Source organism: Trematomus bernacchii, unplaced genomic scaffold (assembly GCF_902827165.1).
Source record: "Trematomus bernacchii unplaced genomic scaffold, fTreBer1.1, whole genome shotgun sequence".
NCBI lineage: Eukaryota > Metazoa > Chordata > Actinopteri > Perciformes > Nototheniidae > Trematomus > Trematomus bernacchii.
Genome location: NW_022987609.1, coordinates 1,939,573 through 1,961,384, shown reverse-complemented (window position 1 = coordinate 1,961,384; position 21,812 = coordinate 1,939,573). Strand labels below are relative to the sequence as shown.

The following is a 21,812-nucleotide window of genomic DNA, read 5'->3' as shown; positions in this document are numbered from 1 at the left end:
AGCTTATTAAACTTATTGGAGCTATGTGACTTTGCATTGTTAGGTTGCATGTGTCTTTCATTTGTTTCACATTCAGGTTTTATTGAAATGTGTGTCCTTTTTTATGACTTTCCTCAAAGCATAACGTTGAAACCTAAATTTGAAGATGTGTTGGGATCAAATAAAAATACTTTCAGAGAGGGCAATATATTTAAGGTGTTCTAATCTAATAGTCCAACTGTTATACATGTAACACTTTGTCAATTGCATTGTAGGCAAACCTACTGATAAATATTCAGTGCATTTACTGTTTCCCTTTTACAAGAGTTGAAAAACCAATAAAACCTCTGCTGCCTGAGCAAAGGGCTGTACCATATTAAACTTATATTTCATACAATGAAGGGCACAAAAATATTTTACAATTGTATGGCTGATGATTTGTTGTACTGCATTACTGTAGACTGCCTAAAACAAATGAATTGTGGATTACAAACTGTTAAAAAGAGCAGGTAAAGAGCAGTAATACTATACAATCAAAACCACATAAAGATAATATGAATTAAATGTACAGATGATACCCGAATCTTTGCCAACAAGTGGCCCCTCCTCCACTATACTTTTCACATAATTCATGTAATTTATTTCATGCTCATGACCCTGTAGTGGAGGTATGTCGATAATCAGTTTGACGCATTTGATTTACACAACTAAAGAACACGTGCAAACTTGTTTAATCATGGCTTACACATGGATTATAAACAACAATCTGAAGCTTAATATCCACTTTTTTTTGTATTAAAAGTATGAAATTAAAGACAGCTTCAACATGATTAAACCAGACGTGCATGAATTGACAAGCGTACACTGGAGTTCAGACATTTTCAAAGGAAACTGCATAAATGAAAGACTATAAAAAAAAACAGACAAATGGCTTTTGATTACTTTTTGATATAGTGTATTGTGAATACTTTTATTGTAGATTGTGCTCAATATGGTCACTACAAAGTGAGCACCAGCAGAAAAAAGTGTTTTCTTAAATCCGACAGTTTCAGGGCTCCGCAGATAACACAACTAAAAATGTTGTATTGAATCTGCCTATTTGTTTCTCTGCATTAAACCACACAAAGACCCGCCCTCCAGAGGAAACTGATGAACAAGTGACATTTCTTCTCTAGAGGGACTTCTTTGTTGCAATTCCTTCATTGTGACCATACCAGAGATATGTTTGAACTCTTTGAACCCTTTTGATAAAACCATAGATGTACATCCTTGGTATCAACCTTGCCCATTAGTGTAATTATTAGAGAACTTAATATATGAATATTTTACAACCATTTAAAACAATGACTGTAACACTCAAAAAAATCTAAAAAAAAACAAGCTTCAGTAATTTACATATTTTTTTGCGTTTTTTTCATAATAAATGTAAAAAATATTTCACGTTTGTTTTAAACATTTTACAGTCTTTGTACAGGTTTTGCCAGATAATGAAGAAAATAAAATACATAAACACCAGGGGTGGGCGGGCACCTTTTTTTGGGGTTATGGCTGTTTCAAAAGACAAAAATATTGAAAAGATGGCTTTGGAGACATGCACTCTCAAACTAGCCTGTACAGTCTTGATGAAGAAATATCCCTCCGCCTAAAAAAAGAACAAAGAGGGAAACCTTCAAAAAAAAAAAAAAGGTAGAAAAGGGGACTTTTTTTCTTTTTCTTAAAAAAGCATTCAATGAATAAATAACATACTATAAAAACATTATAAAAAGACAATCGGTAATGAGACCTAACATCTTTTAGTTTCCCCATGATTTCAAGACAATGACAGTGTTGCTAAAAAAATACCAGGTCCCCTCCTCACATTTCGTTTGAGTTAAACAGAAAGCATTGTATCTACACCTTCCTGTATCTTTTTTCTCACATTTTGCAAGCTTTAAAAGCATTTCATTATTGCCCCCGTGTGAAGTGGAAAAAAAAGAACGATGTATCACGCACGCCAGTACATTTCACTGCTGTCACACTGAAACCTATTCAAAATGCTGGGCGAGTTGAACAAAAAAAATACCATATGTAACAAGATGTCAAAGTACAATGTACATAAGAAGCCTCCTGATCAGGAAGTTATTTGGGCAGCGGAGGCAGTTGGGGAGGCGGTTCTGAAGGGAGGGGTGGTGGCCTGCCGTTTCCTCGGGTGCCCCCGCTGAACCGGTACTCCCCAAACTGGGTTCTGTAGTCAAACATGGACGGCTGGGCTGGCTGGACCCCCTGTGCGCTCAGAAGAGAGTTTAGCATTTCAAAAGTGTCTTGGTACTCGTTCGACTGGGGCCCGCCCACCGCACCGTGTCCGTTCGTGTCCGTTTTGTCGCCTTTCGAGAAGCTCCCTTGGTGGTGGGAGAGGCCCAGGGCGGGGAGAATGTCAGGGTTGTGCCCCAGAGGTTGCCCGGAGGAGGAAGACAGGGACGGTATCTGGTAAGCGTTCCTGGTGGACTTGCTGACTTTGGAGGCAGCGTTAGGGCCTGCAGTGGGCTCCTGGGAATGCGTCCTCTTACGAGACGCCGAAGAAGACGAGGAGTTTGTTCTAGAGGAGTCGCTTGGGACCTTTTTGCTGCCTCCGACAGCCCCGCTAGAGTTAGATGAGTGTTTGTGTGAGGAGGAGAGAGAGGCACTGGTGGAGGAGGAATGGTGGTGGTGGTGATGGTGGTGGTGGTTCGAGCGGTCCCTGTGTTTGTCTCTGCTCTTGCCCTCCTCTCCTGAACTCCCCCTCTGCTTCTCAGGCACTCGTATTCTGACCTTGATGTCCTGTTCCTGACCCTTGGCGCTGCCTCCTCCCCCGGCTAAGGGGAAGCGCATTTTCAGAGACGTCCTCTCGTGCCTCTCCTTCTCCAGGGGGATTTTCAGGATAATGGGCGAAGGGTTGTCAGAGGAAGAGGAGCTGGACTGCTGGTGATGATGCTGCTTATCCTTCCTCTGCTGCTGTCCGATGAGAGCCTGAGCAGCGTTGGCATAGTCCCTCTTCACGCTGGCTTCCATGTTCTCCAGCTTCCTCTTTTGGGCGGCAAGGACGTCTGCATTCTTGGCCCGGTATTCACTCAGCGACACCTTAGCAGGAACATGCACCTCGTTGTTGAGCTCGGATGCAGGCTGACCTTTTCCACTCCACGTGGCGGCGCTGCCAGCCGTGTCCTTGTCACCGGCAGACGAGGAAGACGAGGCGTCAGGGGGCGCAGAGAGACTCATCAAGCCTGCCACGGTGCTCTCTGATGAGGCCATGGAGATCATGCTCATCATGGTGTCCCTCTGGTCACCCTCCTCCTGGACTTTGGGCTTGGCTTTTGGTGTTGAGCCTCCAGCCTGGTAGCCAGAAAAGAATTACAGAGAGGTCAGCCAACAGTAAATGTCTGTACAATGCGAGATGACTTGGCTTTACTCCTTTGGTTGCAAATGAGAAATAAATCTGTACCTTCCAGTTGCGAATCCTTTTCAACCTGCTGGGTGTTTTCTCAAGAATCTGCAGGAACTCGTGTGTGAGCTCTGAAAGAAGATATAAAAACGAGATCAGACTGACCTGTAAATGCTTTCCAGGCACATTCAAAATAAACTGAATTTCGGGGTCATAAACAGCACATACCATCCAGCAGCTCAAGGGTAACTGTGGGATCGACATACTCCCACCAGTGTTTGCCGTCTGTAGACACGGGGATCTCCCAGTTGGACCATTTGCAGGCGAGGTGGATGCACACGCAGGCCACGACCGGCGGACTGTACTGCAGGCAGAACGTGGTCAAGTGGAGACTACGTGGCAGGATACATCCCAGAAGGCAATCAAAAAACAGAAACAGGAGAAGAGAGAGAACAGACATGTCGAGTTAGAGGATTATACACAAGTAATGCGGTGGTGTAAATGATGATACAAGATGTAAGCAGTGAACTGTGAATATACCTGTTTGTGGCCATAAAGTAGGATGTTTGAGCCAGATCCTTACTTGCTGGAACAACAATAGAACAAAAAAACACACTTAAAACCTGCGATAGTGATTCAGCGTGCAAACACACAACGATAGTGAAATATACAAATCAAATTCGCTAAATTGAAGAGTTAATGCTCACCTCTAACAAGCTGAGTGCACTTGACAACATGAGTATGTGGATGATCAATGGTGATTTCAAAAGCTGTAATAAAAAAAAAGGACAAAAAGAGACTCGATAAATGAAATGCAAAAGTCAAACTAACATTTGCACCACACAGATTTCTCCCTGAAAACCAGAAAATGAATAATGTTATTCAAAACTATGTGTTGTGGAGAATAACGTGGAATATCACTTTGCATGGGCTCTTCCAATAACATCCTAGACGATGTGAAAACAACAGATGAGTGTGAAAAACATTAAAAGGCATGCCGGTACAATTATTAAAACTCTCGCTTTGTCTGATGACCCTGAATCTTGTTTAAAAAGTAAAAACACAATTTGGTGTTTTATTAAAAAGCACTTTTATCTTCTTCAACTGCCTACTATAATGGGAAAATGTGACCGGAGTGATTCTAAAAGCCATTGCTTATGATGCATCAACATAGTCCTTAAAGAAATGGTTTAAAAAAATATGTAGACAAAAGAAAAAAGGGGAGAGTGGAAATGTTAAAAGTTATGGACATAATAGAAACAAAAGCGTCATCACTGCAATGCAACAGTGAGAAAGTGCTGTTAATATGAAGCCTGAATGTCTCTTTCCTGTGCTGCTAACCGTATATGGGCTTTCTGTGGACAAAGTAAAACAGGTTAGCAGTATTTTTTTTTTAAATCACATGTGTTGCTGGAGGGAAATTTAAAGGGCCCAGTTTCTTCCATCCCAACTTACCCAAGGTCTGGAGTATTATGCTCTCAAGAATGACCAGGTCTTGGGCTTGTTGCAGGTAGGCCTGAAGTTGAGAGGACAGGCACGTTACTCACTAGGAGGCCTTCATCCAAACACATTTAAACCACCTTTCATATAGAGCTGAAGAAGCCTCACAGATAAGTGGTGAGACAATTAGAAGCTGCACACTGAGCAGTACAGATGACCCATATGTCAAGAAGGAACAACACATGAGGAAGCTTAAACCAAAACACCCCTCACACAAAGTATTTGTACACAGTTTAAATGCAATTTTAAAAAAGAAGAAAAAGCTGAACTTCAGTTGTTAAGTAATTGCCAGAAAAAAGTCCCATAAAAGAGCGCCTGCATCAAAGCTGCTATTAAAACAACATTTTCTAGGAGAACAAAGATGATTCTCTCTTGGATTAAACTGAAAGTGGTAGCGCAAGGAAGCGTTACAGCCAAATCATTGCTTCTGAACAAACACAAAAATCGCTAAAACACATAACACAATATCTTCACAAATTCTACTGATAAAATAATACATTTCCCCTTAAAGGTCCCATGTCATGCTTTTCCGGTTATTACCCGTCCCCTTGTGTGTTATGAAGGTTTTTCTGCATGTAAACGGTCTGCAGAGTCACAAACCCTCAAAGTACACCCTGTAGCGAGTAAAACTCTAACACAGAAAAGACCTGTCTATGCTGCCCCAGAACGCCTCCTTGGAGACTTTTTCTTCCTGGGTACAGTGACGTGCCCATACCCAAATGGACCAATCCGCGGAGCCGTTACGTCCGCGGAGCCGTTACGTTAAGACACACACACTCAATCTTTTCTCAGCTGCAGCTCCGCTGATTTCTCCTCCCCGAGACGGCGGGACGTGGCGAGGCTGTGAGTCGGTGTGTGAGCACACACACAAACTCCCAGCCAGGCTGCGTGTGTGTGTGTGTGTGTGTGTGTTTGGGCTGGGTTTCGCTGTGTCTCGCAGACGGCCACTGGGCTCATAGGGAGGGGGGGGCAGGAGCTCCAACAAGCCGTTTAGGACAGAGAGTGAATACACATACTATACAGAGATGCTGTATGAGAAACCAATGCGAGTTTGGAAAATTGCACAATATAAATCTATTTTAGTAGACCTCAACAATGGAAATATGATCAGTAGAAATGGCCATGACATGGGACCTTTAAGATGTAATGATTACATCTCTACCACATCAGGTAATCTTAGGAGGAGATGGAGCACAATTGCTGGTGATTTTGACCAAAGCCCAATACTTACATCACTGCGTACATCTGGTGAAGGATCCTGAGGATTGAGGCATGCATGGGCAACCTTGATAACATGTTCCAACTTTCGGGGCTGCTCCTCAACCTTTGCAGCGAGGAAGAGTGCGGCTGGAGAAATAACCTGGTGGGGGTAAAACAAAAATAAGTTCAACACAGGAACTAACTCGCCACTGTGTCTGAGCTTAAAGAGACAACAAATACTTACATTTCTGTGAAATCTGGTGAAAGACTGGACCATGTAGAATCGATGCATGTACACAATGGCTGTATTAATTGTAAGTTGGGACCTGATAAATAGGAGTTGAGGAATAATGTAGCAAAGAGTTCAAGTACATCACAACACCGGCATTAGGTCTAGTTCAGCATTTGTTCTTAAGGGGTCCTTAACGACAACATCAATTATTACACATTAGGAAAATACATGCATTGTACCAGATGTAGGTACTGGACTATTTCTCAAGCCCCTTGGTAGGTCAAAACAAACACTAGTTCAACTAATGCAGTTACACAATTTCATGCAATACATACTAAATCTCAATAACGGATCAAAACATACATAAGTGTATTCATAAATACATCAAACACTTTGCAGAATTTCTATATGTACATCAGAAATAGGACCTGGGTCATGGGTCTAAATGTAAAATAACACAAGTGAATGAGCTTTAATACTGCTAATGACTTTTAAAACTCAATAACACACCAGTGGCAGAGCAACAGCTAGCTTCACATGTTAGCCGAGAACGGTTGTTTTTGCAAATGAAGTGGTCAAATCTGAAGTATACACATTAATACACTAAAACATAATATGTGTTAACCTTGTGTACCCACTTTAGCTACACATGTTCTTTACTAGCATTCACAGTCAGAGGTAAAGCTAAAGCTAACGTCCCGAAGGCCCGCCGACCACACAGGCCTTCGTGGTTTAGCCAACTACGCCGCTCTTAGATAACGCTTGTAAGCTAACCCTAATGTTGTAAAACCACAAACCACCGCTTGAAACTGATGTAAAACCTACAAACAAACTAAAAAACCTTCGAACTAGACACAACAACAAGTAGCAGCCATGCTCTCCGCCGAACCGGCTTCACGGGAAGCTAAAGTTCGCTAGCCAACAAGCTAATGATGCTAACCAACAAGCTAATGTGAACGCAAGTCGTTCCTCCGACAAAAGATACACATTGAGCCGCTGTCCCATGTCCTGCAGCAGGTTGGCCGCCTGTTGTCTGTAGGACAGCTCCTTGTCCGGATCAAGTCCAGCTCGCTTAGACGGGTTGTTGTCGATCTGTTCCCGGGTGTAGTACCATTTGTTGTTACAGCTTGCAGGGAGAGAACCAAACGAAGCCGCCATCACTGAGAAGGACGATAGTTTAAAATTTCTGCGCGTCACAGGAACATACGTCACAGCCCGGGTAGTAAGGTCGGTGCAGCTCTGCCAGTGACCAGCAGGGGGCGATAAAACACCACATTGAAACATTAATGAGAACCTGTGAATGGAAAACCTTTGTATGTAATGTGTAGTATGCGAAATTATTTTTACTATTCTTTGGCAACAATATATTTTAAAAGTCAGCTCTTCTGCACATGCAAGACAAACTCAAGTTTCTTCCTTTTGAATAGAACAAATAGTCACCCTGAGTGTAAACAATAATTAAGTTAATGTAGATGTGTAATATCTATATTTGCATTGTGAGGACTGAATGTGGAAATGAGTATCAGAAAATAGCAACGGTGGGAGAAGTACTGAGATATTGTACTTAAGTAAAAGTAGAAGTACCAGAGTGTAGGAATACTCTGTTACAAGTAAAAGTTCTGCATTCAAATGTTACTCAATTAAAAGTAGAAAAAGTATTAGCATCAAAATAAACTTGAAGTACCAAAAGTACTCATTATGCAGATTGGCCAATCTCAGAATAATATATATTAAATGTTCTGATTATTATTCATGCATTAAAGTGTTATCAAAGCTGGTAAAGGTGCAGCTAGTTTTAATGACTTTGTATACTGCAGGGCATTACATTACATTACATGTTACTTGTTAGACGCTTTTATCCAAAGCGATTTACATACTCAATACTGTGGGCAATCCCCACAGGAGCAATTTGGGGTGAAGTGTCTTGCCCAGGGACACAACGACATGCTGACTGCAGTGGGACTCGAACTTGCTATCCTCTGATTTAAGAGTTGATTATATTTCACATTAAAAAAAATCCAGATCTTCAAAGTAAGTATAGGTATTAAATAAATGTAGTGGAGTAAAAGTACACCATTTACCTCTGAATTGTAGTGGAGTAGAAGTACAAAATAGCATTACATGGAAACACTCAAGTATCTCAACATTGTACTTAAATACAGTACTAGAGTAAATGTAGTAACTAAACACCCCTCAAAAATAGTTTCCATACTATTGGAATTCTGTCTGAAACTAATACATTCAATTGCAAAATATGCTACTCAGATTAATGTCTAGTGACAGTAGTGTGTCCAGTGAAAACAGTTACGATACGTTGAGAATGAATCGCGTTTTCTTCGGTTGTATCCTAACAGTTAATTATATCTATATGAATTGAAATAAAAAGCGAAGTTTGCTACCTCTAAAGCTTGGTTAAAAAAGTGATCTGGATACATTATTTGTAATTTACATTGCTACTCCGGCTTCTTTTTGACATAATGGTGCATTGTAAACCCTTTTGGCCAGGCACATTATCTATCCAAGATATTAACTATAAAAATTATGAACTACTTTAAGCATTACATAGGCTTTTAATTATGTGTATCTTCTGTCACTTATCAAGTCCAGTCAGTGACTCTCTATGGCAAACTGTGGATAGAATAAATATACACACAGATACAATAAATAAAGTATTTTGACCAAAACAACAACCAAGAGTCAAAAGAAGCAGATATCCAAAAGTTGAAAACAATTTATTTTAAATCACAAAATGTTATAAAATGGACAGATAACTGAAGCAGTGTACCAATGGAATCCCAAAGATAAAACACAGAAAAAACAATAGGCTGTCTGATAAATCAAAAGTACAATTAAATACACAGGTACAGACAAATGAGTGAGTTAAAGCACTTAAAACAGACAGAAAAATCATAGTTCTGTATTTACTTGTGGTATGTATAAGCGTATTAAGATACTAGTTTGCTAAAATCTAGGATGTGACACAGAAAGAGTTTAGTTTCTATTTTTATATATCCAATAAATTGCCTCACTGGTCTTTATGATGCTTTGTCAAGACTCAGTTTTAAGTTATGACCATTTAAGAGGACTTTAATCAAGTGGCCTTCACACTTCCTGTAGATTCTCCCAGTAAACACATTGTTTTGTTTGCCTCCACTTCCTCATTTGATTTGGGACATTTCTGGTGGATGAGTGCCCCATTATGATTTAAGATTGAACGGCACATATTTCCTGAGACTTAGAGATCAAATTATTTCCCCTAAACAGCTGGAAGGATTTGACTATGAAGATACTGCAGGTTTCTGGATAAAGAAGACTGTAAATGAACTTTAATGCAGCTTTGAAAAAACAGTGACGCGTGAACATTGATGTTAACAGAAAGAAACTGATGATGCCTTTGCCGTTTATAAACACCTCTCAAATTGAATAGAAAAAGTAAGATAAATGAAAAAGATTGAATTCAGTTGCGGGACTGAAATGGTGCTCCAGTCGGTTTGAACTAAACGTTTTGACATTATTTTCTTGTTTGTTTTAAAGGATCTAACTCATCCATTTATCTTTGCATCTAAATTATACTTTTGATTGACAGGAGTCCTATCGGGAGACATTTGTTGTCTTTCGGGATCTCGGTTGTGCAGTAATGAAAATGCTTTACAAAAAAACACAGGCTCTAAAATGTTTTTCACACAATCCCAAATCTTTCCGCACGCTTCATTTTCTTTGCCTGTAGGAAAAGAGAAAGAACAATGACATTAATACACAATATCTATTTCTTGTTTCACTCGTTGCATTGTAGGAACATAGACTGCCTAACCAGTAACATGCTAATCAAACCTACCTCTACTTCAGGTGAAGCGGGTGTAGCGGCTGTAGCGACAGCAGCGACTGCAGCAACTGCACCTGTTGAAGCTGCTGTGACCCCGAACCGCTCCTTCCTCTTTTTCAGCTTCTCATCCTCTTCAATCTTAAAAAAAACCAACATATTTAGTATCACTTTCCATGCCAAATGTAAGAGTTGAAACATGATTATATTGAAGCTCGTCGTCACCTTTTGTGAAACGGAGGAGACGTTCATGCCAAATCGTTCTGCTCTCTTCTTCAGCTGATCAACGTTCACCTTCATGAGACATCAGAAAGGTTTTAAATCAACATCGTGTCATTGAGCAGAGGAATTAAAGAAATGTGTCGGGTAAATGATGCAACACTTACAGGAGCTTTAGGGGCCGCAACACCGCCTGCTTGGGAGACAAGGAAATACAGTGTTGGGAAACAGCATAAGAAAATATCACAACATAAGCTTCAAAAGTAAAAATGTCAAATGAGAAAACTTTCACGAGGCGTCAACTACACATCTTTTTTGTTTTGGTTCCTTGAGAAGATAGAAATTCAGTTGAGGAAAAGACTAACCTGCAGTGGGAGCTGGAGCGGACTTCTCAGTGGTTTCACCAAACCTAAACAAAAAGGAGCATCCTTGTTTTAACATTGCTGAATACATTTACTAGTATAAATCCAGTGGACTAATAACTGCAGTATGGGGAGGGCACAGACTTTTATTTTGAAGTGTACAGGGTCACATTTCAAGTATTATGTATTTGTCTTCGCTTCCCGGAGTGGTATTAGCTGACTTTTAAAAAGGGTGTAGTGCAGAACATGAAAACATTCCCAAATAAGACATGAAGTTATTTAAAAACAAATAGAGTGCAGGGGGCATTTACTGAGTGCATGCCAGATAGACCCCATGAATGCTTCGTTTCAGTTTTTTGTATTTATTTTTAACACCGTAACTGCTCATATGCGTTTTTTGTTTAAAGTATGTTTTGTTAACCTTGGAGTTTTTAGTAACTGGGTGTTTCTCAATGTCGAGTAAAGCTGCTCCAGAGCCACTATTTCAAGCATACTATGTCATCGAGTGCCGCCGAAGGACTGTTCCAATCTCCAGTATACTTGGAATTCTACCGAGCCCGGCGTACTTCGTAGCGAGACATTTTGAGGCTGCACATGTGTAGACTCCGCGGTCTTAAAATCCCCACAATGCTTTGCGCACCGACCAATTTCCCCAAATCTGTGGTGGAAAATATAAGGCGGGGCCTCTCATATGACGCACACCTGCACACTTGCTCGCCTGTTCCACTCTTCGTTTTCCAAATGCCAGGAAGTATTCTTGCCTCGCTTCTGAAGCAAGTGACTCGGAAGACATGTGCTACCAAGCAAGCGTACTCGACATTGAGAAACACCCACTGTTACATCCCCTCTAATCTCAAGAAGGACCACTGTTATTATAACTCGTAAGAATAACGGCCAAATCACAGAAATAAAATAGTAAAAGCCGGAAGTATCCTGGAGAAGTCCTACCTTGCTGCACGGATAGCCTTTTTGCTTTCAGCTGTGGCCGGCAGGTTGAAGCGTTCAGCTCTCTTCTGTAGTCTCTGCTCAACAAAAGGGAAACGTTTGAATCAGAACACATGCTGCTGCTGATCAATATTTGCATTTTCTCTCTTCTTTCACATGAGTGCTGAAAGTTACCGTGGATAGATTATCTTGGTCTTTAAAGATCAGAGATCACTTCCACATGATGCATTAACGTCTGTATTCAAATGTGCAGATTAAAGGCTTGTCATACGTACTTCACCAGTAGATGATGGAGGAACGATTTTCACCACCTTCTTATCTTCAGCTCTGAAAGAAGTGACACAAAGAAGTTAGATGACCAAAAATGGATTAGTGGTGATAGCTAAAGACTCGTTTTAAACCTGAGTTTATGAGTATGGGGCTAACTATGTCAGACATTTAAATACAAACCCTGATAACTAATAATACCCGATATGAAGTCATGTCAATGAGATGTATGCATTTTGGGCATAACATTACATTTAAACGCCTTCAATTCAAGGTGGAAGACTGTTGTTTAAAGTGCCTTCAAACTGTCAGTAGCAACAAAAAGAAAAGAGCTTTAAGTGGAAAAATTGGTGTCCCCATTATTCACTCAGAAACAGAGTGAAGGTTTCTGGTTGTTGAAGCTTCAAATATATTTTTAAGTCAAAACTCCAGCAACACATTCGGGGTTTGTGTTTGATGACCTTAGTCACACACAAAATAGGGATCAGGTAAAAAAAATACATAAGTAGCATGAAATAATTGTTATGTTTATTTTTTTCTGTATTAAACTAAATACAAAAATAACGTACGTCTCTTCCTCAGTAGGCTCCTTCTCGCTTTTCAAATCGTCTGCACCATCGACACCATCGACCTTAGTGAATTCCTAAAAAGAAGAAATGTAAACGTTTACAACGACTTCACAAATTAAATGGATCAGATATTAGAGGGCGAGTGAAAACATCAGCCATCACATTACCTCCGTGTCCTCTGCCAACACATCATCGACATCAACATCTTCCTCTGTTGGGATTAAGGGAAGGAGACGTTTAGAACCAGCAGAGAGCAGGAACAAAAAACAGTTAGAGATATCCGTGATATTGATCGGAATAGAAAAGAGATACCACCATCTTAAATCAAAAATGTAGGCAGGCAAATTAAAATAAAATAAATCAAGTCCATGCGTTTCAGATTTCACTCCATCCACCAAGTTAACCAAGTATAAATACCATGTCTAAGTGTGAAGTCTGTCGTCTCACCGTGCTCCTCCAGGTACGCCTGCAGTCGGGCGATGAGCTCTCCTTTGTTTCCCTTGGTGTCCAGACCTCGGGCCTCACACTCCTGCCTCAGTTCAGCAAGCTGAGACAACAAGAGGAACAGCACTTTCATTTGATTGTGTGCTGATAAGGGTTTGTAGTCGCCTGCATGAGACTGCCCATCTCCTCCCTGTCTGATCACAGAGCTATCTAGTCTCTATCTAAGCTCCTTGTTAGCAAATCACTTTATTTTACCAAACACATCTGGTTTGATGTTGCTTCCCTTTCCTTTAACGAGCTGGGTGGTAACCTGCGCAAAGTTTCTTGAAAATATTAAAACAATTGACTTGTTGAAATTAAAGTGATTTGACCAAAAGATTGAAAGCCTGTTCACGTTCCTTCCAAAATTATCCACATGGAGATACCACCAAATGAGAAAAAAAGTGTGTAGTTAATAGAAGTTTACTCTAAACACAAGTGTTTATAAGACAAGATCACAACAAAGTCCATTCAGTAGCTATACTGGAAATTCAGTAGACAAAATTCCATGAATGTTATACGAATAAGAATTTATTTGGTCAAGGACAACGTAGTAAACATTTTTTTCTTATCATTTAATGTGGCTATTATTTCTATTATCAATCATGTGTCCTATTATAAATACAGCGGGAGAATTTGAAGTTGTTTTGTGGGATAAACAGTCCAAAACACTAAGAGGAACTCTCTGTAAAACCTGAGTGGACAAAGAAAAACTGATAATACTCACATTTGCGAAGCGGATACTACGGTATTTTTTGGCATGATTTAAGCATGGCAAATTCAATGATATTTTCTGTGAGCATTTTAAGGACTAAGCTTTGCAGTAGACCGTTTTTCAGGGAGCTTTTGAAATAGCATCCCAGAGAAGTAGTCATTACATTTGCCGGCTAATGTTTGGCTAACATGAATTATGACCGTGGGAGGTCAAACATGATGTTGCGAATTTAATTGGGCAGAGATGGCGGGACACTTTACATCCAACCGCAGGAGATACATTTCCGTTTCTAAATAAATACCACACCTCTTTGTGTTAATATAAACTAGTTCCCAACAGCTTATTGTTGTTAACGGTGTGTTTGGAGCGTGTCTCGGAGCGGTTTGCTCGGCTAGCTCCGCAGCTGAATGAACAACACGCCGGTTGTTAGCCGGGCACATTTTATACTTCAAAAACCCTATTTATCCGTATCCTTCTTCTCTGGAATTACAACTAAAGATTGTTACAACATATTACGAACTAATAAAAGCACCCAATGTTTGTAATAATTACATATTTATTCTCAGTACCTACCTTAAGTTTCTGGAGCTCTATCACTTCAGCCATCTTTCTTTGTTGATGTATCACTTCCTGGTCACTTCCTCCAATCAGAGTGCAGCGTCTCTCCTTCTGAACCCCTGGGCGCTGACTCACTTTATTTCACAGCGCCACCAGATGGACGGACTGACGGACTGCATGTTGCTGTTTACGCTTGGGACACTGGGGACATGTCCCCACAATTTAAGGTTCAACTCCAGGACAAAGACATTCTTAGGTACTTCAGGGATGATAGTATGGATGCGGATTTTGTCTTTTTTGTGCAGTTAATTGTATTTTTAGGGAAATTTCATATCCATAAAAATAAATGGGCTGACTCCAAACCAAATTTTGTACATTTCTATCCATAAGTGAAACAATATATTAGCACTATAAAAAACATTAGGAATAAGAAGGCAATCAAAACTAATTTGATATTTAAAAAATATTTAATCTGAAGGTATCAAAATGTATTTTTCTTTCCTAATTTTCTTTATTTACTGCATGTAATGTCTTGTTGCTTTGTATGTCTGCCCCTGGATTTGGTTGTATGTACAAATGTATGATGTGCATGTATGATATGGAATAGATGAATAACACAAATTATTTAAAAAAAACATGTCCCCACCACTTGTAAAAAAGTATAACTTAGAAATGTTCTGAAAATGGCATGCCCAAAGAAATGTTATAAACAAGAACACTGGTTTAGTGTCAAGATGTGCAGTTTGGAAACGTTTGTAAACTTTAATAGAAAATGTAAAAAAACAAACATTGCTCCCTCTGTACAGCAGCAGGGTGCAGGACAGGTAGTGCTTTTTCATTTAGTGCAGTGCCTCTCATCCTCATTTATACACTGAATACACGGGCAGTGAGCTGTGGTGTTCCACAAGGAAGCATATTAGGTCCGTTACTGTTCCTAATTTATGCAAATGACATGTCATCAGCATGTGACTGCAACTTGTTCCTGTTCGCGGACGACTCAGCCCTGCTGGTCTCTGACAGGAGCAGATTGCAGGTTGAAAAAACCCTCAGCTCCGAGCTCGGCAGAATCTGCACCTGGCTCGCCGATAATAAATTATCATTACACCTGGGTAAAACAGAGTCCATTCTCTTCGGTTCGAAACATAATCTCAGCAAATCCGACGACTTCTCAGTTGCAGTGGGTGACATTATTGTCACAAGTAAGAAGGAAATTACATACCTAGGATCTATTCTTGAGGCAAACCTCTCCTGTGACAAAATGGCATCCAATGTAATAAAAAAAGTCAATCAAAGAACTAGATTCCTATACCGGATCTCCTCTCTGGTAAACAAAAACACCCTGAAAACTCTGGCAGGAGCACTCATTCAAGGGTACTATGACTATGCTTGCACGTCATGGTACCATAGCACCTCCAAGGCGCTAAAAATAAAACTTCAAACATCGCAAAATAAACTGGTCAGACTACTGCTTGACCTTTCATCTAGAACCCACCTCACCTCTGCCCACTTTGACAACCTAGGATGGCTTAGAGTAGACGACAGAGTACAGCTACTTGCAATGGGCCTGGTCTACAAGATCCACTACACCTCTATGGTACCCATGTACATGTCAAAATTATTCCCAAAGGTCAAGGAATACCATGATCATAACACCAGAGGGAGCTCCACAAATCATGTAAAACCCAGATTTGGCACAAAAAAAGGGGAATACACGTTTCGCAATTATGCCACATCAAGGTGGAACGCTCTTCCCACAACTGTAAAGGAAAGTAAAACTATACTTACCTTCAAAACCTCTCTTAAAGAGCACCTTCGGGGGAAAGCATTGCAAAACTGGCCCCGGTAATGGTACAAATCTCAACCTGTCGTACAATGGACAGCTTCCCCCCCCCCATCTATGTATATACTCGCATTTTAGACTCTGTTACTAACTGTATATCTGTAGACTTGGTATGTCTTAAATGTCCGGTTAGGATGTATTAGAACGAAATCTAAAATGAAAATTGTAAATAAGCCATCTGTATGTAAAAAACCACCTGTATGTAAATTGTAAATAAGCCATCTGTATGTCAAATATGTCTTATATGTCTTAAATGATATGATGAATTGGAAATGGGGGACCCTGATGTAAACAAGACGAAAGTCTTTCTCTGGTCTGCATCCCCTTAACAATTGTATGTTTTGAGCTGTACTGTACTGTACCCAATATACAAGCTGTTAATAAACTTTTCAATCAATCAATCAATCAGTGTGTTAAGGAGACATTTCTGGAAAAAGATATCCAGTAACACGCCCCAAAACAGAGATTTAAACGACAATAAACAGGAAACGTTTGGACATTTCTTTCTGTCAAAACAGCAGGTGGGTCACATGATCTGTCCGAGAAGGTCAGCTGACTGGATCCGGCCAATAGGAACAGGTTAAAGAGAAAAAAAAGTCTATTAAATCGAGAAACGATATGAAGATGTAAGAAATGTTTTCTTGTGTCAAAATGTTCCAATAATGTGATTATATATACATCTTGTAGAACTCAAGTCCTTTTAGCTTTGTTCAATTGTTGCCTTTCTTTAACTTGAAAGCAGACTGCAATGCAATAATAAATAACGTCCCTGTCATAAAGTCAAGTTCACGCATCTCCTAAGGTTTGACTTCATTACAGTTTTTTTCAATTTCAACAGGGCTCATTTTCTCAAAACACTAAACACAATTCTCAAAACCACACACCCAAAGTGCAAACACCTCATATATCTTGCAAAATGAAGCACTGCACCCAAAACTACATCAACACTTACCAAAACCAAACTTTTGCACCAAATGGCACACACTTCACTTAAAGTACAAGACTCTTTGTCCAACCAACTACACACTGTGATGCTTTATCTAAAGCACACTTATCTTTTATGGTGATCTGTATGTAGAGAATTCTGCATATAAAGATTGTTCAAGTCTACAGAGATATGTGCAGAAACACAAATAGATTATTGTTATACTTTTATCTTTCTCCCAAACTAATTGGTGCAACATTCCTGCACAACACATAGTTACAGTTGTGTAAACACCAATGATGCCTTTGTCAAATACAGTAAAGTGAAAGGAAAAGTTTGAGGGAAAAGAAATACGAAACATATTTTTACAAAAAACAGAGGAGAGAAAAATACTTAGTCTGCATTTCACCACCTCACTGGGTCTGACCTCAGCTCCTTTATCAAGATGCAGAAGAAGCATCACCTGTAGCCTGACGGTCAAACAGCTTCAACCGTTATGCTGCAAATAACTCTTCATCTGACTTCAGTTCATCCTCCCTCTCTCTCTTATCCACCCTCTCTCTCTTATCCTCCATCTACCTCTTCCTCTTGCTGCTGTCCATATATCCATTGTTGTTTTTAAAAAGTTCTTACATGAAGCCTTTTTCTAGTGCTTACATCCTGATTGCTGAGTCAACAATAAAGCAGTTTGGTGTATACGGTCATGAGGCATGTGTATTTGTTGCTTGGTTCATGTAGGTAGCATTTTTAATGGCAGTGTTTTTAAAATGTCAAACAAGTGAATATGTCAGATTTCTGTGTCTTACTTAGAGAACCGTGTGCAGTGTTTTGCAAAAAAGTGCCAAGTTGAATTGCAAACTGGGTGCAGAGCTGAAAGTGTGTTTAGAGTGTTGGAGATTTGAGCTGAGGTTTTGCTCTTTGAGTGTGAGTTTAAATAATTATGCTTTATGTGAGATGTGTGTGTGTTAGCAACTGAAACTGTACTTCCTTTACTAGTAGTTCGGAGCTGTCTGCTACAACAGTCTGAGGGGACAGGACATATCTTTCAGCTGAAGACTGTTTTCAAATGTAGAGCAGGTTGTAAGCGAGGCTCCGTTTGTAAATGAGGAAACAGTTCAGAGTGTCTGCTCCTCCTCCTGGAATGAGTCAGAGTTTGATAAGCCCTCTCTCTTCTTCCTGCTCTCAGACAGCCAGCTCCACTCTGTATTTCCTGGCTCCTCCCCTTTAGATCCACACTGAGGAAGATGGGTGTAACCAACACGTAAAGTCCAAGAGCTGATAGGCCAAATTCACCGCCCACAGACATGTTGTTAAGATCACAGCTCATAGTTTCAGCTCTCAGGAAGTGAATGATGGGAATTATAGCTCTTTGAAGGGAGCCGGATCTTATGGCTCCGTTCCTTTCAAAGAGCCGTTTAAAAGAGCCGTTCAAAAGAGCCGTTTTTTAAAGGTTACTAGGTTTATCTGCAAAATAATCACCAGGATAATGATTGACTGTATTGCCAGACCTAATGTCAATAATCGGCATTGTAAACATGACACAAGGTGGCGCCATATCCATGTCATCATGTCAGTGAATGTACTTTGAATTTACCCTCTGTATGTGTTAAGTAAATAAAGTTGCCTTGCCTTTAATGAAATTCATGCAACTCTTAATATTAGATACTGTGTTTTTAAGTGGCGATGGAGATTATTTGTTGACCCTGCTTTAAAGGATATTTTGCCTTTACAAATGGTGCGCTTTATCACTGCCTGGGTTTTGGTTGAAGTGCATCCAAATGCTGCTGCATTTTCGCGTTTGGCTCATTTTCCACCCGAAAAACACGTCGTCTACCTGTCCTGTACCACTTGTTATGACTTCTCTCTCTCGCGTATTCCGTTAAGACTCACCCCATCTCACTCCTCGTGCCTCAGAGTAGGGGCGGGTCTTCAGAGAATACGTTTGGGGAACAAAATCAAGCTTTTTAAAAGGCGAGTGGATTTTGGCAGGGAGTGAGTGCGGATCAACGATTGAACGATAACAAGAACGGCTCTCACCAAGTAGGACTCGGTTCCCCTCGTTCGTACCAAAGAGCCGTTCAAAAGAATCGGCTCGTTCGCGACCGACACATCAACTCACACACTCGCTGCCAGTGAGAGGTGAAATGGCGCAGAAAGGAGTTCAGCTGGACCGGGAAATCTTATCTTGTCCGATCTGTCTGGATCTACTGAAGGATCCGGTGACGACTACCTGTGGACACAGCTACTGCATGAAGTGTATTAAAGGCTTCTGGGATGGAGAGGATAAGAAGAAGATCCACAGCTGCCCTCAGTGTAGGCAGAGCTTCACACCGAGGCCTGTCCTGCTGAAAAACACCATCATAGCAGCTTTAGTGGAGGAGCTGAAGAAGACTGGACCCCCACCTGCTCCTGCTGATCTCTGCTATGCTGGAGCTGAAGATGTGGCCTGTGATGTCTGCACTGGGAGAAAGCTGAGAGCCTGTAAGTCCTGCCTCGTGTGTCTGGCCTCTTATTGTGACAAACACCTCCAGTCTCATTATGAATTAGCTGTATTTACAAAACACAAGCTGGTGGAGCCCTCCAAGAAGCTCCAGGAGAACATCTGCTCTCGTCACGACGAGGTGATGAAGATGTTCTGCCGCACTGATCAGCAGTGTATCTGTTATCTCTGCTCTGTGGACGAACACAAAGGCCACGACACAGTGTTGGCTCCAGCAGAGAGGACTGAGAGGCAGAGAGAGCTGGAGGGGAGTCGACAAAACATCCAGCAGAGAATCCAGGACGGAGAGAAGGAGGTGAAGCTGCTTCAGCAGGAGGTGGAGGCCGTCAATGGCTCTGCTGATAAAGCAGTGGAGCACAGTGAGAAGACGTTCACTGAGCTGATCCGTCTCATGGAGAAAAGAAGCTCTGATGTGAAGCAGCAGGTCAGATCCCAGCAGAAGAGTGAAGTGAGACGAGTCAGAGAGCTTCAGGAGAAGCTGGAGCAGGAGATGGCTGAGCTGAAGAGGAGAGACGCTGAGCTGAAGCTGCTGTCTCACACAGAGGATCACAACCAGTTTCTGCACAGCTACCCCTCACTGTCAGCCCTCAGTGAACCTACACACTCACCCAGCATCAACATCCGTCCTCTGAGCTACTTTGAGGACGTGATGGCGGCCCTGTCAGCAGTCAGAGACAAACTACAGGACGTCCTGAGAGAGGAATGGACAAACGTCTCACCGACTGAAGTGGATGTTTTACTGTCAGCAGCAGAGCCCACCACCAGAGCTGGGTTCTTAAAATATTCACAGAAAATCACACTGGATCCAAACACAGCACACACACAGCTGGTATTATCTGAGGGGAGCAGAAAAGCAACATACATGAAACAACAACAGTGTTATTCTCGTCACCCAGACAGATTCACTGCACGGCCTCAGGTCCTGAGTAGAGAGAGTCTGACTGGACGTTGTTACTGGGAGGTGGAGTGGAGAGGGGGAGAAGTTCGTGTAGCAGTCACATACAAGAATATCAGCAGAGCAGGGGATGAATGTTTATTTGGATACAATGACAAATCTTGGTCCTTAGAGTGTAACCTAAACCGTTATACATTTCGTTACAACAGTATCCCCACTCGCGTCTCAGGTCCTCGGTCCTCCAGAGTAGGAGTGTACCTGGATCACAGAGCAGGTATTCTGTCCTTCTACAGCGTCTCTGAAACCATGACTCTCCTCCACAGAGTCCAGACCACATTCACTCAGCCGCTACATGCTGGAGTTTTGCTTTGTTATGTTGGAAACACAGCTGAGTTCTGTAAACTGAAATAGCCTGAAGTCATTTGAGGAACTCTTCTACTTCTTAAACTCATTGTGTGTCCATCATTGTTGCTGAGAGCTGATTGTTCATGTCTTCACTGCACAGAGATCAGCTGTCAATCAAACATCATGGGATGTGCTTTACCATCTTCTCATGAGTTGTTCTGTAGATGTTGGAGTTTCTTCAGGCGGCGCTCCTTCCTGTGTCTGTGTAGCCATGGAGGCTGTCACTGCTCAGGAGGATTTCTGTTAACCTCAACTGATATTTCTCTGCATGAAAATGTAAAGTTTGCTCTAAATATTTGTTGAATATTTCAATTGATGCATTTATATTGAGTTATTTCTCTTTGAATGCCTGAGTCTTAAGAGAGAAAGCAGCAGAGCTTCTTTCATTGTAGAAATGGTATTCTCCCTGCTCTGGAAAAAAGAAAATACATTTATAATGACGTGTATTTTCACAGACTAAATGTTATTGTTGTTTCCAAAGTCGACTAACAAATGAGGAACTTTGATGTTAATAAAATGTGTTTTATCAGAAAATGTCCGGTTACAGTTTTTTTCCGTTGCAAACACACACATCTCACAAAAAGCATAATTATTTAAACTCACACTCAAAGAGCAAAACCTCAGCTCAAATCTCCAACACTCTAAACACACTTTCAGCTCTGCACCCAGTTTGCAGTTCAACTTGGCACTTTTTGCAAAACACTGCTCACGGTTCTCTAAGTAAGACACAGAAATCTGACATATTCACTTGTTTGCCATTTTCAAAACATTGCCATTAAAAATGCTACATACATGAACCAAGCAACAAATACACATGCCACATGACCGTAAACACCAAACTGCTTTATTGTTGACTCAGCAATCAGGATGTAAGCACTAGAAAAAGGCTTCATGTAAGAACATTATAAAAACAACAATGGATATATGGAGAGCAGCAAGAGGAAGAGGTGGAGGGAGGATAAGAGGTAGAGGGAGGATAAGAGAGAGAGAGGGAGGATGAA

General features: G+C 40.9%; 3 protein-coding genes across 8 annotated transcripts; 1 reads left to right on the top strand and 2 right to left on the bottom strand.

Annotated features, from left to right (window-relative positions):
• Window positions 1-158: 158 nt before the first annotated feature.
• On the bottom strand, window positions 159-7,483 carry ccnt1 (cyclin T1). 3 transcript variants are annotated; one of them, XM_034131796.1, is made up of 9 exons: window positions 7,294-7,483; window positions 6,321-6,402; window positions 6,108-6,236; window positions 4,832-4,892; window positions 4,084-4,146; window positions 3,917-3,971; window positions 3,605-3,768; window positions 3,437-3,507; window positions 159-3,327 (listed from the first exon to the last, which is right to left on the bottom strand). In XM_034131796.1, exons 1-9 carry the CDS (start codon window positions 7,464-7,466, stop codon window positions 2,098-2,100), a joined length of 2,028 nt encoding a protein of 675 aa, XP_033987687.1. In that variant the 5' UTR covers window positions 7,467-7,483; the 3' UTR covers window positions 159-2,097. The 3 variants fall into 3 exon arrangements, with proteins under 3 accessions (XP_033987687.1, XP_033987688.1, XP_033987689.1); XM_034131797.1 differs by having other exon boundaries at window positions 3,917-3,968; XM_034131798.1 differs by having other exon boundaries at window positions 2,098-3,327; window positions 3,917-3,962.
• A 1,538-nt stretch (window positions 7,484-9,021) lies between these two features.
• On the bottom strand, window positions 9,022-14,375 carry sarnp (SAP domain containing ribonucleoprotein). 4 transcript variants are annotated; one of them, XM_034131854.1, is made up of 11 exons: window positions 14,262-14,375; window positions 12,908-13,037; window positions 12,658-12,701; window positions 12,491-12,564; window positions 11,930-11,981; window positions 11,658-11,731; window positions 10,713-10,756; window positions 10,515-10,540; window positions 10,354-10,422; window positions 10,144-10,269; window positions 9,022-10,029 (listed from the first exon to the last, which is right to left on the bottom strand). In XM_034131854.1, exons 1-11 carry the CDS (start codon window positions 14,292-14,294, stop codon window positions 9,988-9,990), a joined length of 714 nt encoding a protein of 237 aa, XP_033987745.1. In that variant the 5' UTR covers window positions 14,295-14,375; the 3' UTR covers window positions 9,022-9,987. The 4 variants fall into 4 exon arrangements, with proteins under 4 accessions (XP_033987745.1, XP_033987744.1, XP_033987746.1 ...); XM_034131853.1 differs by having other exon boundaries at window positions 10,515-10,543; window positions 14,262-14,374; XM_034131855.1 differs by having other exon boundaries at window positions 10,515-10,543; window positions 12,938-13,037; window positions 14,262-14,374.
• Window positions 14,376-19,155: 4,780 nt separating this feature from the next.
• LOC117483346 (tripartite motif-containing protein 16-like) lies at window positions 19,156-21,332 on the top strand. Its single transcript, XM_034131641.1, has one exon. It carries the CDS (start codon window positions 19,156-19,158, stop codon window positions 20,815-20,817), a length of 1,662 nt encoding a protein of 553 aa, XP_033987532.1. The 3' UTR covers window positions 20,818-21,332.
• The last annotated feature ends 480 nt before the right edge of the window (window positions 21,333-21,812 follow it).